General features: G+C 38.7%; 1 protein-coding gene across 1 annotated transcript in view; it reads left to right on the top strand.

Moving 5' to 3' along the window:
• The window catches only part of LOC124377713 (MAM domain-containing glycosylphosphatidylinositol anchor protein 1), a 178,750-nt gene that overhangs the window by 107,071 nt on the left and 55,955 nt on the right, over positions 1–15,724 (top strand). Inside the window, exons 7-8 of the mRNA XM_046837012.1 lie at positions 12,080–12,349; positions 12,850–13,179. Of these exons, the coding sequence (XP_046692968.1) occupies positions 12,080–12,349; positions 12,850–13,179 (600 nt within the window). The remainder of the gene's footprint in view (positions 1–12,079; positions 12,350–12,849; positions 13,180–15,724) is intronic.

The following is a 15,724-nucleotide window of genomic DNA, read 5'->3' as shown; positions in this document are numbered from 1 at the left end:
TGCTCACCTGCATAGCTAATCAGAGGAGGACCCGCAGCTACTCACACATCATGGCAGGACATGTGAGCATGCAGGCCACGAACATTGCCCCAGGCAGAATTTGTTCCCCTTCCCCACACACAAACACACACACACACAAACACACACACACACACACACACATACACATTTATATATGGCACATTATATATGGCACTTTTGGCTCAGGCTTCAGGAGTGAGATGTCTATGGAACCTAATTGAATCACACAAATACATACATATACACACAGACACACAAACACACATATACACCCATGTGCCTAATATTGTGTCTGTCCCCTTTTTGCTGCTAAAACAGTTCTGAACCATCGAGCATTAACAGCATGAACTTTTTCAGCAGTTTGAGCTACGTCTGTTGGATCGGACCACACGGACCAGCCTTCGCCCCCCATGTGTTTAAATGAGCCTCGGCTCACCACGCACTTTTAATAGATTCTGACCCAGTAGTCTAGCCGCCAAACTCACTCAGATCCTTACGCTTAGCCCATTTTTCCTGCTTTTAACACGTCAACTTTGAGGAAAAAAAATCCTGTTTACTTGTTGTCTTATAAATCCCACCCACTAACAGCTGCCATGATGAAGGGATATTCAGTGTAAGATGGCGATTAGAGTGCTGGGTTTGAAAAATATTATTTTCATGAACAAGTACTGAATATTCCCTTACTTAGGATTCCCTTTGTGCTTGTGTGTGGTTGTAGTTGTGTGTGTATGTGTGTGCAGTGCTTCACTTATCATGTAGTTGGAGGTTTATATGACAATGATATAAGAGGTAATTTTCTTCTGTCCTTGTGGCATGAATAGCTTCAGGATTATACTCTTCCTTATAATATTATATAATATATTTAATAATAATATTATATAATGTATATATTATAATGACGTTCACTTCCTTTCATGCTAGCGGTCAGAGACGCAGGGATGCGACCCCGTCCTCTAACAGAGCTATCGAATGGCATTTAGGAAATTCTTTAGTATCTCAAGCTGTCTCATTTCGTCTCTTGATTTCAATTCCCAGGAAAATCGTAATGCATGCACAAAAATGCACAGAAAACCCATTTTACGAGGTTAACATCGATGCTTGTGCTAGAGATCATGTATGCGGGAGGTGCAGCTGCGGCTACAGTGAAAGGAGACTTGTTGAATTGCGTTCAATGGGTTTCTTGCTTTGGTGATGACATTCGTTCTCGCTGTATGAGACTCCCGTCTGTGATACAGCGCTCTGTTATACTGCGTTTCTTTGTAATATTGATGGATTCTATAGCCGTAGGGAGAATTTGAAATGCAGGTGAATCCCCACTATTTATGAGCGTGATTAAATTCAGTGATGAAAGCCGAGCCATTTTCAAATTATATAACCTTCATAGCTGAAATCTTCATTGCAAAAGCATTCTTTAAAACTAAATTAAGTCTAATGTTCTTCTCAACATACATCATTATAGACCTCTCGAAAGCAGCAGGGAGTTCAGTATTCTCCTGATGGAGTGAGTGTAGAAACACGAACATGAAAACTGGAACAAAATTGGGATCGGAATCGGAATTTCAGATGACGTCTTCTTCAGACGTCTTCTGATCTTTTCCAGAGAAACCGAATAAAGCTTATGGGTGTCTTGCGTGAGTATTCAGTCCATTGAACTTTTTCCTCCTCTAGAACCTGAAAGTTGAATGGAATTCAGTGTGGTTGCATGTCTGAAAAAGATCATATTGAAGGAGTGGAGAAATAGATCAAAGTTACAAGGAGGTCATCAGTCTGAGCTCCACAGTTTTGATACAAAAGTGTTTACAAGACCGTGGAAAAGTCTCGAGTCGTATTATGTCCTGTTTGAAGTTGGAGTCAGAAATGTTCGGGATACCAAAATTTGGTCTTGGCATGAAGCTCTACATTGGGAGGAAACCAAACGCTGCTCACCCTGAGAACACTTTCCCTACCGTGAAGCATGCTAGTAGTAGCAACACCTTGCATGGGTGTATTTTTGGGAATGTGCTAGAATGGTCAAGTCAAAACTCAGCTCTGGCACGACTCAAATCCTTCCATATACCAGTGGCTTCTATGCCAAGAGGAACTGAGAAATGATATCCAGAGGTGGGAGGAGTAATAAAATATTCTACTCAAGTAAAAAACTCAATAAAATAAAATGTTACTTATGTACAAGTTAATTTACCAGTCTAAAAATCAACAAGAGTAAAAGTAATAAAAAGTTGAAGTAAAAGAAATTCCTGTTATAACCCCATTTATGATAATGAGGAAAATCGCATATGCAAATTCAGAATTCAGACTGTGAGGGCACAAACTTTCGATTCGAAGGCGTTCACTGGCGTCTGTCTTGTTCGTCTCATCTTTATTTCTTGTGAGTTTGTTTTTGACCCATAAATCCCTGTTGTGGTTTTCAGGGCAACCACACACACACACACACACACACACACACACACACACACACACACACACACACACACACCACTTGCATTATTTATATTTGTATTTTTTCATTTAGTAACGGATACGAGTTAAAATGTAGTAAAGTACAATACTTTAAACAAAACATACTTCAATGAAAGTAAAATTACGTATCTCTGGACCACGATCATATTGTAAAGAGGGCGGAGGTGCACGTGTGTTTTATAGAGCGTGTACTTGGACACGGGGTTTCCCCTTGAGGAAAGGGCACGTAAGGAATCCCTCATTCCTCATGAATGAAAAATAGGCCCGCGTAAAGGACGTATTTGAGACGAAGCTCGAAATAAGGCAGCGCATCTATATATTATGCCGTTTGGCAGATTGCAGGAGCATTAGGAGGAAGGAGGAAGAGCAGGATGCCATGACATTATTCAACAGCGCTAATTAAGCCGGGTGTCGTTAAGTCAGTGGCCATAAATTGCTTTAATGACTCTGTCGTCGTGTCAGACATCGCAGATCGCTAATTGCGTCCTGTCTGTCTTGTTTTCCTCTTTTTTTTTTTCTGAGCTCCGTTGTTGTTTATGCTAAACGTTGTTTGTATGGAATTTAATATGAGATTGACTTTGATTGAACAATCGTATACAGGATGAGGTTATGAGAAAAACGAGTAGCGAGGACGGTTATTGACGTTTCGGGCACTAAGTGTGTGTGTGTGTGTGTGTGTGTGTGTGTGTGTGTGTGTATCACTGATGTTATTGCTCCGGGGCTTTTTCGTTTATCAAGAAACATAATATACATTGTAGATTTAGCATCAATTCCTGTAATTACGCATGTGGTGATAAAGTGTACGGCGTTGAGGGTTTGTGTAGATAATTAAAAATAACTAGGTGATTAGCAGCTATTCAGTGTACACACACACACACACACACACACACACACACACACACACACACACACACACACACACACATATATATATATATATATATATATATATATATATATACTGTCTCTCTCCCTCTGTCTCTCTCTTACTGTCTCTTTCCCTCTGTCTATCTCCTACTGTGTCTCTCTCTCTCTTTCTCTGTCCATCTCTTTCTGTCTCTCTGTCTCTGTCTATCTCTTACTGTCTCTCTGTCTCTGTTTCTCTCTTTGTCTCTCCTCTGTCTCTTTCTTACTGTCTCTCTGTCCCTGTCTATCTCTTACTGTCTCTCTCTCTGTCTATCTCTTACTGTCTCTCTCCTCTGTCTCTTTTACTGTCTCTCTCTGTCTATCTCTTACTGTCTCTCTGTCTCTGTCTATCTCCTATTGTCTCTCTGTCTTTGTCTATCTCTTACTGACTCTCTCCTCTGTCTATCTCCTACTGTCTCTCTGTCTCTCCCTTACTGTCTCTCTCTCTCTCTCTCTCTCTCTCTCTCTCTCTCTCTGTCTATCTCTTACTGTCTCTCCTCTGTCTATCTCTTACTGTCTCTCTCCTCTGTCTATCTCTTACTGTCTCTCTGTCTCTGTCTCTCTTTTACTGTTTCTCTCCCTCTGTCTATTTTCTCTGTCTAACTTTCATATACACTTTACAGACAAAAGTATTGGGACATTTGTCTTTTCCAGCTATTCCTTATGTGGTTCTTCTCCAAACTGTACAAAGTTGGAATCGCACAATTGTATAGAACGTCGTTGAATGTGGCAGCATTACATTTTTCCTTCACTTCGCTTCAGTTTATGGGTTGGACTGGAAGATTTTTTGCTTTAGAGCTCTGACCTCAACCCTGTTGAACACATTTGAGATAAATGTAAACGCTGGCTGCATTCCAGACCTCCTCACCTCTCCTGCATCAGGACCTGACTTTAATAACACCCTTATCACTGAATGAGCACAAAATCTCCACAAAATCTAGTGGAACATCTACCCAGAAGAGTGGAGGTTATTTATAATGGAGGTTACAGTGTTTATAATAGCTAACAGCGATTAATGTGGAATAAGATGTTCAGAAAGCACATTGTTATGTCTTACGGCCAGGTGTTTTTTTTACTTCTGTCTAAATTTCTACATTTTATAAATAATTAATAATCAATCAATAAAACTGTTTTATAGGATTTTTTTTATACTTTTCAATTTCAGCAATTTACATCTGTATATGATGATTTAAAGTCTGAAAAGACAGAATGGATGTAAAGAATGGATCCCGGTTAGTTTTCGAGCTTCAACAGAAAGCTGTTCTCAGCATTAAATCAGGCCCGGGGGTCTTATCATTCACCTCACCCCCCCAATCCCTTTTTTTTCCTGTAAGGATCCGACTATCACTTCATCCCCGTCTCCATCAGTTATTCTTTCTTTTTCCTGTCAGACCAAAGTTCTGTAAAGCACATCACTGGCGTTACCATGGGACGGGCAGGAAGTGATCCGCTACTCTCTTCCTCCCAATATCTGGGAAAATTGAAACGATAAATTCTCCACCCCCACCCGCCCCCCTCCCCCCGCCCTCGTGCAATCTAAGGCACCTCTCTCTAGTGAGCTCTTTCTTATTCGCTGTACAAATATGAGTCTTGAGGCAGCCAAGAAGCCGAACTGGTCCTCTTCTGTCTGAAGAACAACGAAGCAATCAGATCGGGGAGTGGAGGAGGGCGAGAAATCGTTTTTTTTTTTTTTTACTGCTTTCTTGTCAGATTCCTGACTGCCTCGGCATCGATAAGAGGAATTTTCTAATGATGAGAAATTTGTAAATGTTTTTTGTACACACTTGAATACATGCAGTTGTTATGCAAAAAAAGAGAAAAAGTTTATCACAAACATTCTGATGCTTTTCTTATAACAATATGAGGTTCAAGGACCTTAAGGCACCAGGGGCCCCGAAAAAGTGAACAGTTCTAGTGGAGAACATCACTTTATTTTACTCTACTCATAACTGTCTCTCTCTTACTGTCTATCTCTTACTGTCTCTCTGTCTCTCTCTTACTGTCTATCTCTTACTGTCTCTCTGTCTATCTCTTACTGTCTCTCTGTCTATCTCTTACTGTCTCTCTGTCTCTCTGTCTATCTCTTACTGTCTCTCTGTCTATCTCTTACTGTCTCTCTGTCTATCTCTTACTGTCTCTCTGTCTCTGTCTATCTCTTACTGTCTCTCTGTCTCTCTCTTACTGTCTCTCTCTTACTGTCTCTCTGTCTCTGTCTATCTCTTACTGTCTCTCTGTCTATCTCTTACTGTCTCTCTGTCTATCTCCTACTGTCTCTCTCCGTCTCTCTCTCTCTTACTGTATCTCTCCCTCTGTCTATCTCTTACTGTCTCGTGAGTTATAATTCACTTTAATTACTCAATAAGATTAGACAAGCTGTTTAAGGAAATCAAATGATGAAACCAGAGCATGAGATAAAAGACAGAGTGAGAGAGAGCGAGAGAGATAAACAGAGAGAAGGCGAGAGAGGGAGGGATGCAGAAAGAGAGAAGAGGAGGTACAGAAAGAGAGAGAGATTCATATATATATATATATATATATATATATATATATATATATATATATATATAGAGAGAGAGAGAGAGAGAGAGAGAGAGAGAGAGAGAGAGGAAATAAAAGGCAGATAGAGAGAGTCTCTCTCCCTCTGTCTCTTTGTCTCTCTCCCCCAATCTATCTTTTACTGTCTCTCTGTCTCTTTCTTAATGTTTCTCTCTGACTATCTCTTACTGTCTCTCTCTATCTATCACTTACTCTCTCTCTCTCTCTCTCTGTCTCTCTCTTTGTCTATCTCTCATAAACAAAGTGCCTTTTTGTTTTGTTTTTTCTTTTTTCTGCACCTGATCTCTCTCTCCAGATGAAATGAAGGATTCTGGTTGATTGTAATTTGTATAAGAGTCTGAAGGACCTGGAGATGTTTGATGCAGTGTGGAGTTGTAAAGAAGCTCTGTGTTCTCTCTATCTCCCCTTTCTCTCTCTGTTTATCTCACTCATTCTGTCTTTCTATCTCTTTTCTCTCTATAATTCACACCGCTTCTCTGTGGTCTCTCTTGGTTTATCCTTTACTGTATCTTTTTGTATATCTTTTATGTTCTCTCTCTGTTTATTCCTCGCTGTCCCTCTCTCTCTCTCTCTCTCTCTCTCTCTCTCTCTCTCTCGCTTTCTCCCTATATATATCTGAATCTCTCTCTCTCTCCTTCTGTTTCTCCTCTTCTCTCTTTCTGCATCCCTCCCTCTCTCGCTCTCTCTCTGTTTCTCTCTCTCCCTCTCTCTATCTGCCTTTTATCTCATGCTCTGGTTATCACTTTATCCTGCTGTGGAATGTATTTTTTCTCCTCTCACCTTCTATTAATGCTACATCATTTGATGTCCTTAAACAGCTTGTCTAATCTTATTGATTAATTGAAGTGAATTATAATTCGATTCACTGCAACATTCAGACACAACCCAAATCTCTCTCTTTCTCCATCCCTCTTTTTTTACTTCTGCACTCCTTCTGTGAGTAAGTACACTCCTCTAATTGGAGTGATTAAAGTCTGGAAAGCTGATTGCGCTTGAAAGAGCATCCCTTTGCTTAGATATTTGCGGATAGAGGATTACGCCGGGTCGAGGGCTGGCATTAAGTCCAACATCGCGACCGAAGCGATGTGTAGAATTGGATCGAGTGTGCAGGCATAGTGATCACTCAGCAGAGCACCTCGCTTTCGCTCATCAGTAAATTTGAGAGGAGTTAATGGCCTCGCCGCTCACTTTTTCACGCTCTCAAATCGCCTCTCGCCTCCCTCGCACGCGCACACATACAGTTCCCATGCTTTTAGCAGTCACAGCTACAGTATTACATCCCAGCCTATAAGAAGCTCTCCAACATCCGAACAACTCTATCAAACTTCTAATAACATGAAGTTAAAATTGAGAAAAATGAGACTGAATGAAGAATAAAATGCAGTTTCTTACATCACTTTTAACTACACAGATTTAAAAATTTTCACATTTTCATGAGTCAAAAATGAGCAAATGTATTTATTCGGAAATTATGCATGAATTTATAAAAAAAAAAAAAAAAAAGATTTAAACCATATCCCCTCTAATTGTTTATATATTTAAACGTTTATTTCTTTTTTACAGTTCAATCAATAATTAAGACAGAAGAACATATCTACAATTTACAGACAAAAGAGTTGGGACACCTGAACTTTCCAGCCGTACGTGGCGGTTCTTTGAACCGTCACCACAATGATGGAGGCACTGCACTGATTGCGAAGTTCGTAGCTGAAAATCTACTGCTTTGATTCGTATAGCTGAAAATGCAGATTTAAGCAAGGTTGCCAGGTATGCATTTAAAAATGTGTATTTTAGGACATGTGAAAAAAATGCGTCACATCACGGACACTTCACTTTATGACGTTTGGGTGGAAACCTGGCAACCCTGCACACCAACAAGCATCAGGTTTCGCGGATGCTCAAATTTGTTACATTCTAACGAGCAACTTCTGTTAAACGCTAACACGTTTTGAAATCGCATACGCCCATTTTACGATCTGATTTGATTCAGCTCGACTCTTGCTCCACTTGTTCTTTTTCTCCCCCCCTTTTTTTTGTCTGATTTTCTCTGTTCATCTGTCACCTTTTCCTATTTTCCTCGACATTTCAGGTCGCTCTGCCCGCTAACGAAGTACGTGTATGAAATTGAGTTTATTCTCTAAAATGTAATTTTTTTTTGATGTCATGGTTATCCGTCATTGGCCAGCGGATCACAGCTGTAATCATTTTGCATGAAATAGTGTTTAGTGGGGGGCTAACAAGTTTGGAGGTCAGGATGTACTTCCGTGAAGGAAGGGAAGATTATGAATTAAGGTGTGACAGTCTGTAATAGTCGAGTCGGGTTCTAGAGCTATAGTCAGCATTAACAGTTCATCCGAATGCACAACGAAAGTTTGTGGACGAAAGATTTTATTGTACTGTATCTAAAGACGTCCTGTAGAATTGTTTGCCTCCAAGCTTGTGGAAGAACCACAGATGGCTCCTGATACTTTTGTCCATATAGTGTAGCTTATAGTGTATGTATATATATATATATATATGTGTGTGTGTGTGTGTGTGTGTGTGTGTGTGTGTGTGTGTGTATTTATCTATTTATTTATTTATTTTTTCTTCACCAAAAATTAAAAATTCCGGTTTCACAGTTAAAAAAAAATTAAAAAATTCCATTCCATAAATAAAGATAGATAGATAGATAGATAGATAGATAGATAGATAGATAGATAGATAGATAGATAGATAGATAGATAGATAGATAGATAGATAGATGTGTGTATTTTTTCTTTTCTTTCTTTCTTTTTTTCTTACCAAAAACAAAAATCTCGGTTTCACAGTTTTGTGTCTTGAATCTGTCGCTACTATTTCACACGCTAGCATCAGTTACCAGCTGAAATGAATGCAAAGTCTTGTAAAATGACCCTGATTTCAAATCCATACTCATCATATAGAATATATTTAACCGCATGCGAGGCTTTGCATCCCTATCGTAATAAAGAAGAATGTATTTATAGAGATAAAAACGAGCCGAGTATGACTAAACCTCTTTCAAGCAAACAGAATTCATGGATTTTGGAGGACGGGCATTTAAATAAAACCATTTACTTCAGAAATGAAGATTATTCTATCGTTTGAAAGATTGTTTTTTTGCTGTTTGTTTTAGAGTGATATTAGCAGTAGCTGAGCGAGATTGAAGCCTCACCAGCACATCATCTTTTTTATCTGATTAAAAAAAAAAATGACCTTAAATATCTGGCTGTAGGTGGTGACATAATCCACTTTTTCATAAAAATGCTGTTTTTTATTTTATTTTTTATTATTTAATTTTTTTTGCTCATCTCTCCTCCCACAGTTTCATAAACCCAGCTGAAAAAACTCTTTCATGTGCATGAAAAGGTTCTCAGGGTAAAAAAACCCCAGCCTTCATCCTGATACGGTTCCTATTGAACTGAACATAAGAGCATATTCAAAAGCACGTTATATCATACCTGATGCAAGTCTTTTATTAATATTATTATTATTATTATGCATTTTGTTTTTGCTGTTCCCCCTAAATGATCTTGTTTTTGGGGGGATATTCATGTATATGTAAAGTAATACAACAGAAAAGCTCACGAGTCGGAGAAAGCGATCCGTATGCCGAAAGGATGGAATTCGGTTATCCGACAAAAATGTTTGAATAAAAAATGTCCTCTTTGTTTTTCCTTTTCTCCCGCTGTTCTCTTCGCTGTTTGTTGAAATTCAATTCAGCTTAATAAATTCGTTTAAACTTGTGCTCGTTAATGCTTAATTAATAGTTTTAGAAATACCTTTTGTAGAATTTTATATCTGAATAGTTTTAATAATAACTTTATTATATTATAATACTATTGATGATGATGATGATGATGATAACTAATAAAATTAATAATGCTGCTGATGCGGGCGATACTTTTACTACTGCTACCACTATTACTACATATGATGATGATGATGATGATGATGATGATGATGATGATGAGGTTGGGTACTACTAATAATAATGAGGCTGCTGTTAATGTTGCTACTACTATTAATGATGAAGATGAAGCTATTACTACTAATGATGATAATACTAATAGTACTACTACTACTAATATAATAATGTTACTACTATTATTAATAATGATATTGCTAATGCTGATGCTGATATTATTACTACTCGTAATGTAGATGATGCAGACGAGGCTTCTACTAATCAGGGTTTCCTCAGGGTCTTAAAGAGTCAAGATTTTAGGCTTAAAAATACTTACATTCGCTGTTCAAGGTCTTAAATCATTTTTCATGTTATCATTAGTACTTTAGAATGTTTGTTTTTCTGTTTCCATGCTGCTGAACTCCTTTCTTTCGTTTGTCCGAATACAATTCGCTGTATTAACGAATCCAAATGAGACCAACAGCCAATCAGCTTTCTGTTATTGGCGTTAATCTTTCTTGGATTTGATTTTTCAGCTATGGGGAAGTGCAATTTTAGCGATACTTAGTTTGGAAAAAAAAGAATGTTGAGCTCGGTTAAGGCTTCTTGTGCGTGTTTTTGATGATACAGGTCTTAATTTTCATTCTTAATTCTTAATAAGGTTTTTTATATTTATTATACGTTATTCGTTATACGTTATTACTACTACTGATAACGATGATGATGATGATGATGATGATACTCCTACCACTATTTCAAATGATGACATGGCTACTACTAATAATGAGGATGATGATATTAGTACTAGTAATGATGAAGATGAAACGTTTGCTACAACTAATGATGATGATGAAGATGATTCTATTGCTACTGCCAACACAACTATTACTAATGATGATAGTGATAAATTTACTACTACTTATAATAATATTTATTAATGCTTAATAATGATGATGATGATGATGATATTACTACGAGTTGTAATGATGAAGATGGGTCATTACTTCTAACGATGACGATGATATTGATGAAACTAGTGATCAGGCATAACATGACGTTATAACATATGACAGGTGAAGTGAATAACACTGACTATCTCCTAATTATGGCTCTTTTTTATTGAGGTGAATATATTGGGTAGCAAGTAAACATTGTGACGTCTAGACGTCTGGGTCAGAGCATCTCCAAAACTGCAGCTCTTGTGGGATGTTGCTGGTCTGCAGTGGTCAGTATCTATCAAAAGTGCTCAAAAGAGGGAACAGTGGTGAACCGGCGACAGGATCGTGGGCGGCCGAGGCTCATTATTACACGTATGGAGCGAAGGCTGCTCCGTGTGATCCGATCCAACAGACGAGCTCCTGAAGCTCAAACTGCAGAAAAAGTTCATGCTGTTAAAGTTTAATGGGTCAGAACCATTTTAGCAGCAAAAGTGGACCAACATAATATTAGGCAGATGGTGATAAATATATGCTGATCAGTGTATTAATCCTATTACTATTATTAAAGGTGAAGATCTTGTATCATGTATTAATACTTTGCATTACTTCATATGTACTTTGTATATAATGTGTTATTAAATTAATTCCTGTTGTCATTTGGATTATAGCCGAGGTTAATAGTAGGGAGACTCCTTGCATACATATCAAATACATGTACACTTCGAGCAAGATTTATTTGCCTTGGTGTTTCTGTTAGAGCTGTTTGATACAAATCTCCTGATCCAATCAGAATGGAGAGTTTAACAGCATGTTGTATAACCATGTTGATATAATTGTGTAACTCCAGGTGCACGAAAGGAGTTTAAACATTGCTAGTTCAACTAGTTTTTTTGCTTTCCGTGTTGAAAATCACATAAATATACTAAAGGGTTATAAGGGTTATAGCCTGGGTCTATTAATATCCCTGGTGTATGAAGACACGATTTCTTTTTTTTTTTAGATCGCTTTAGTTCAACAGCTTAGCAGAAAGGGAAAAAAAAAGCGAGATCTGATTCATTCCATTGAGGGTCACTCGCTAGTCTCTGAATCCGTGGTGGATTAAAAATAGTCTCTTCTTTCCTCTATTTCATTCAAAACTGTTCAATTTGAAGTTGAAGCGTTTATTTCGTGAGCGTTCTGTCTCTTTTTAGTTTGCGTCCCATCGTCTTGACTTGATATACATTTCTACATGGCTGTGGGAAGACAGTGAAATGTTGTGGCACATACAGTAAACTTTGCTCTGGTCATCTTTCAGGTCCTCCAGCCTTAAAGCTCTCGGTCAACGAGACCTATGTGGTGGACCCGGGCCAGGATATCACCATGTCGTGTGAGGTCATAGCCGGGTTCCCGACACCCACCGTGACATGGACGCGATACCCCGGCCCCCTGCCGCGTCGCTCCATCGTTCGCGGCGGATCTCTGACGCTGCGCTCGGTCACTCCGGCCGAGTCGGGGTTCTACAACTGCACCGCCGTTAACAATGTCGGAAACCCAGCCAGGAGAAACGTCAACCTTATCGTTCGATGTATGTATTCTTCTTCAGTCTTCTTTTCTGTCTTTTTACATCTTCTTCTGGCTTTGGTGTCTACGGCACCATATAAGAAGGTCTGTTCGAACCCTGACACAGATTGTAGAAGGTCTAAGGAACATTGTGACCTGTCAACAAAGCGCACTGTCATCAGGCCAAATTTGGGCCTGATTTAATCCAAAATTTCCAATTAGATTTTCCTTCATCATATTTTTTTGTTTCTTCTCTTACAAATAATCTCCGATTATCATCAAATTGGGCAACCATCATCATCACCAACCTGGACGAATATTAAAAAACCAAAGGCAGTTTTTGTTTGGAAGTCTGATCTAAGGTCTCAGGTCTTGGGTTTTGCTTATTGATGATCTCTGATCTAGACATTATGAGACTGAAACACTGGTATACTTTGGTAATTTGCCATCAATGCAGTTGTTTCTAAATCGTTCACATGTTCATTTCTCCTTTTCTTTTCTTTTGTTCTTTATCTTTCCTCCCAGCAATGAAGAACCTGACATTCCAGATCACGCCCGATTCGAACAAGGACGGTGAGAGCATCCAGATGGGCCGTGACCTCAAGCTGTCATGCCACGTCGATGCCCAGCCCCAGGATAAAGTCAACTACACGTGGTACAAAAACGCCGCCCCCGTGTCTCCATCAGACAGCCTCATTGTGCTGCGCAGTGACCCCGACATGCCCCCTGGCACCAGCAGCCTGGAGATCGTAGACATGAAGTTCCGAGATCAAGCCACCTACAGCTGCGTGGCCAACTTCCCCGGCAGTAATGTTCCCGAGCTCCGAGTCGACGTCAATATCACACAAAGCAGTGGTGAGCACGTATTCTGTGTGTCCTTGTGTGCCATTTTCTTTTATCAGTAAAAGAAACAGCGGTTTATAGAGACCACTAAAACAGCCAAAGTGCAAATAATGAGAACAAGTAGCGATCCAGAAATCCTGAAATCTCTGGTATATTTTTGCCAAAAAAAAACCCAACAACTGAATGCCAATTTTTTTTTCCACCTGTCTGAATGACCAGCCATCAATATGAATGCAGTCTGTATGAATGGCCAAAGGAGTGTAACACAATCTCAGAAAATGCAAGAATCTCATTTTTCTGGATCTTCACTATATTCGAAATATACACTCGTGGCTTTCAACCCATTTCTTTACTGGATTGCCAGATTGCAGGACTGATTGCATGTAATTGTATATGTACTAAAACAAAAGATAATTGCAGTAAAAAAAGTTTCAATTTACTTTAGCATCTATAACTTAGTATCTTTTTAAGCATTCTTAACTCCAGATAATAAAAGTAAATCTCAAAGTGTCTTCTTTCCTAAGATACATAAATTGTGCATGTAGCACACAGATGTCAGGAACTGTTACCAATTCAATTTAGGTAGGACCTTCTCAGCTGCGAGTTCCCAAAAATGGCACCCTAACAGGTTAAACATCATGGCCACCATGGGTTTTGGGTTTACTTCTGATGGATCACAATGGCATCATGTTTCTGCGAAGTATCCTGCAATAATATCCTCGTATAGGGATAACAATGTCCTGCAGCATTACGAGTAGAAGGTCACTTTTTAGAAGCATCCTATATATAGTCCAGAGGTCTGGTCTATTTCATATTGTAGATTGTATCTACAGATCGTATGGTATCTGGCAGTCTCTGCTTTAGCACAGGAGTGGGTGCTCCAGTATGAAGCTATCTTTACTCTCATGTATGAAGTGGTCTTTACTTTTCCACAGGAGTGGGCAGACAGGAAGGATTGGTCAAACTATTTATTTTTTCCAGAGCACAGTTTTGCCTCCATCCCATTTTTAACACACTTTCCAGATTGAAAAAGCCTCTCACGTGGACGAGGCGTCTTGACAGAAATGTTTTTGTTTATTCAGTTTCAATCGTGTCAAAAAATTACGCTGATTCATTCTTGATTATAAATGTCACTGGAAATGGATTACCTGTATGTATACGAGTTTCGGATTTTCGTCGCCATCAAGCCATGACAGCTCATGAATTGTTGTTGCCACTTAAACCACACGTAGCATTGCCAAAAACCCTCCTGGTAACCGAAATCATAAATCAAATGACCACTGCATCTTGGATGCCACTCGGAATAAGGCCATAGATGGTGCTGAAATAAAATACAAGTAAGCTTCGGGTTTTACTTTATAGACCCCCATGTTGGCGTGGAAATCCATTTTTTTAAAGAAATACGCTTTAACGAAATTGCAGTTTTCTGTACCTCAACCTGAAATTCCATCACATGAGGATGCATATTCCTTTTTAATTAGACCAAAGAATGGAATGTTGATGAACTAATCGACATAAACCATTCAATTTTCACCATATATCTACCTCGTCCTGTCCATCTTCATCCCTCAATCTTCCTCACACAGTTAGAAACGTTTACCATCTGTTTCTCTTTTAGTGTTTACAGGTCAGAGGGTTACCATTAAATTGACAAACAAAGTGATCTATTATTGCTAAAGATGTTTTTTCCCCATACTTTAGATTAAACACTGGTCAAGGAAGAGTTTCTTCTTTTATGTAAATTGATCATAACCAGTGGTGGACAGTAAGGAAGTAGTCAAAGTCAAATCTTGTGCTTTTTACTCAAGTACATTTTGAAAGTATGAAAACATAACTGGTCAATCACGCAGCAATCCACCAATCAGGGTCATCAACTTGTTTTGATTGGCGCTTGGTGTATCTACTAATCACCGACATACAGTTCAGCAGAACATTCCAAAAGAGGAAGAAATGATGGAAGAAACTCCTGACTCGAACTCGGAAGAAACTCCTAACTCGAACTCGCCACGACACCCAACACCCGTGACCTCATTTGTGTAATTTTTGTGAAGTAGATGAAAAGGGTTTGGGTTTATGATAATCGTAATAGAAATCAATCAGTGTTTGAGTCGTTAATATTATTCTATTAATAGATCGGTGTGCTGAGAGTCACAACAGGGTCTTTTCACATAAACTGATTTGATTAGGAGAGAGTCTTGTAACAAAACTGATAATAGAAACATTTATAGCTGTAATACATCATAGTATTTTGTACTTTTATTCAAGTAAACATTGGAAGGGAGTCAATTTACTGAAGTAAAATTTAATCTTGTGTATCTCTACTTTAACTCATGAACAAGAAAGTCTTTGTACTACATAAACAATTCCCAATTTTTCCCCCCTCACGACGTCAAAAAGAAAAAATAACCCTTTTTTTAGTCACAAATTGGTCTTTCCCTGGGAAACACGTACATACTGGGATTCCCTGTGCAGCCTCTGTAATCTCTTGTTCTCTCTTCTTAGGAAAGACCTTTGGCTCACTTTCTTTGTTCTTACTCCTTTCAAAACTTTTGACCTT

This window comes from Silurus meridionalis, chromosome 2 (assembly GCF_014805685.1).
Source record: "Silurus meridionalis isolate SWU-2019-XX chromosome 2, ASM1480568v1, whole genome shotgun sequence".
NCBI lineage: Eukaryota > Metazoa > Chordata > Actinopteri > Siluriformes > Siluridae > Silurus > Silurus meridionalis.
The sequence above is the reverse complement of the archived record's forward strand: the minus strand, read 5'-3'. Positions and strand labels throughout refer to the sequence as shown.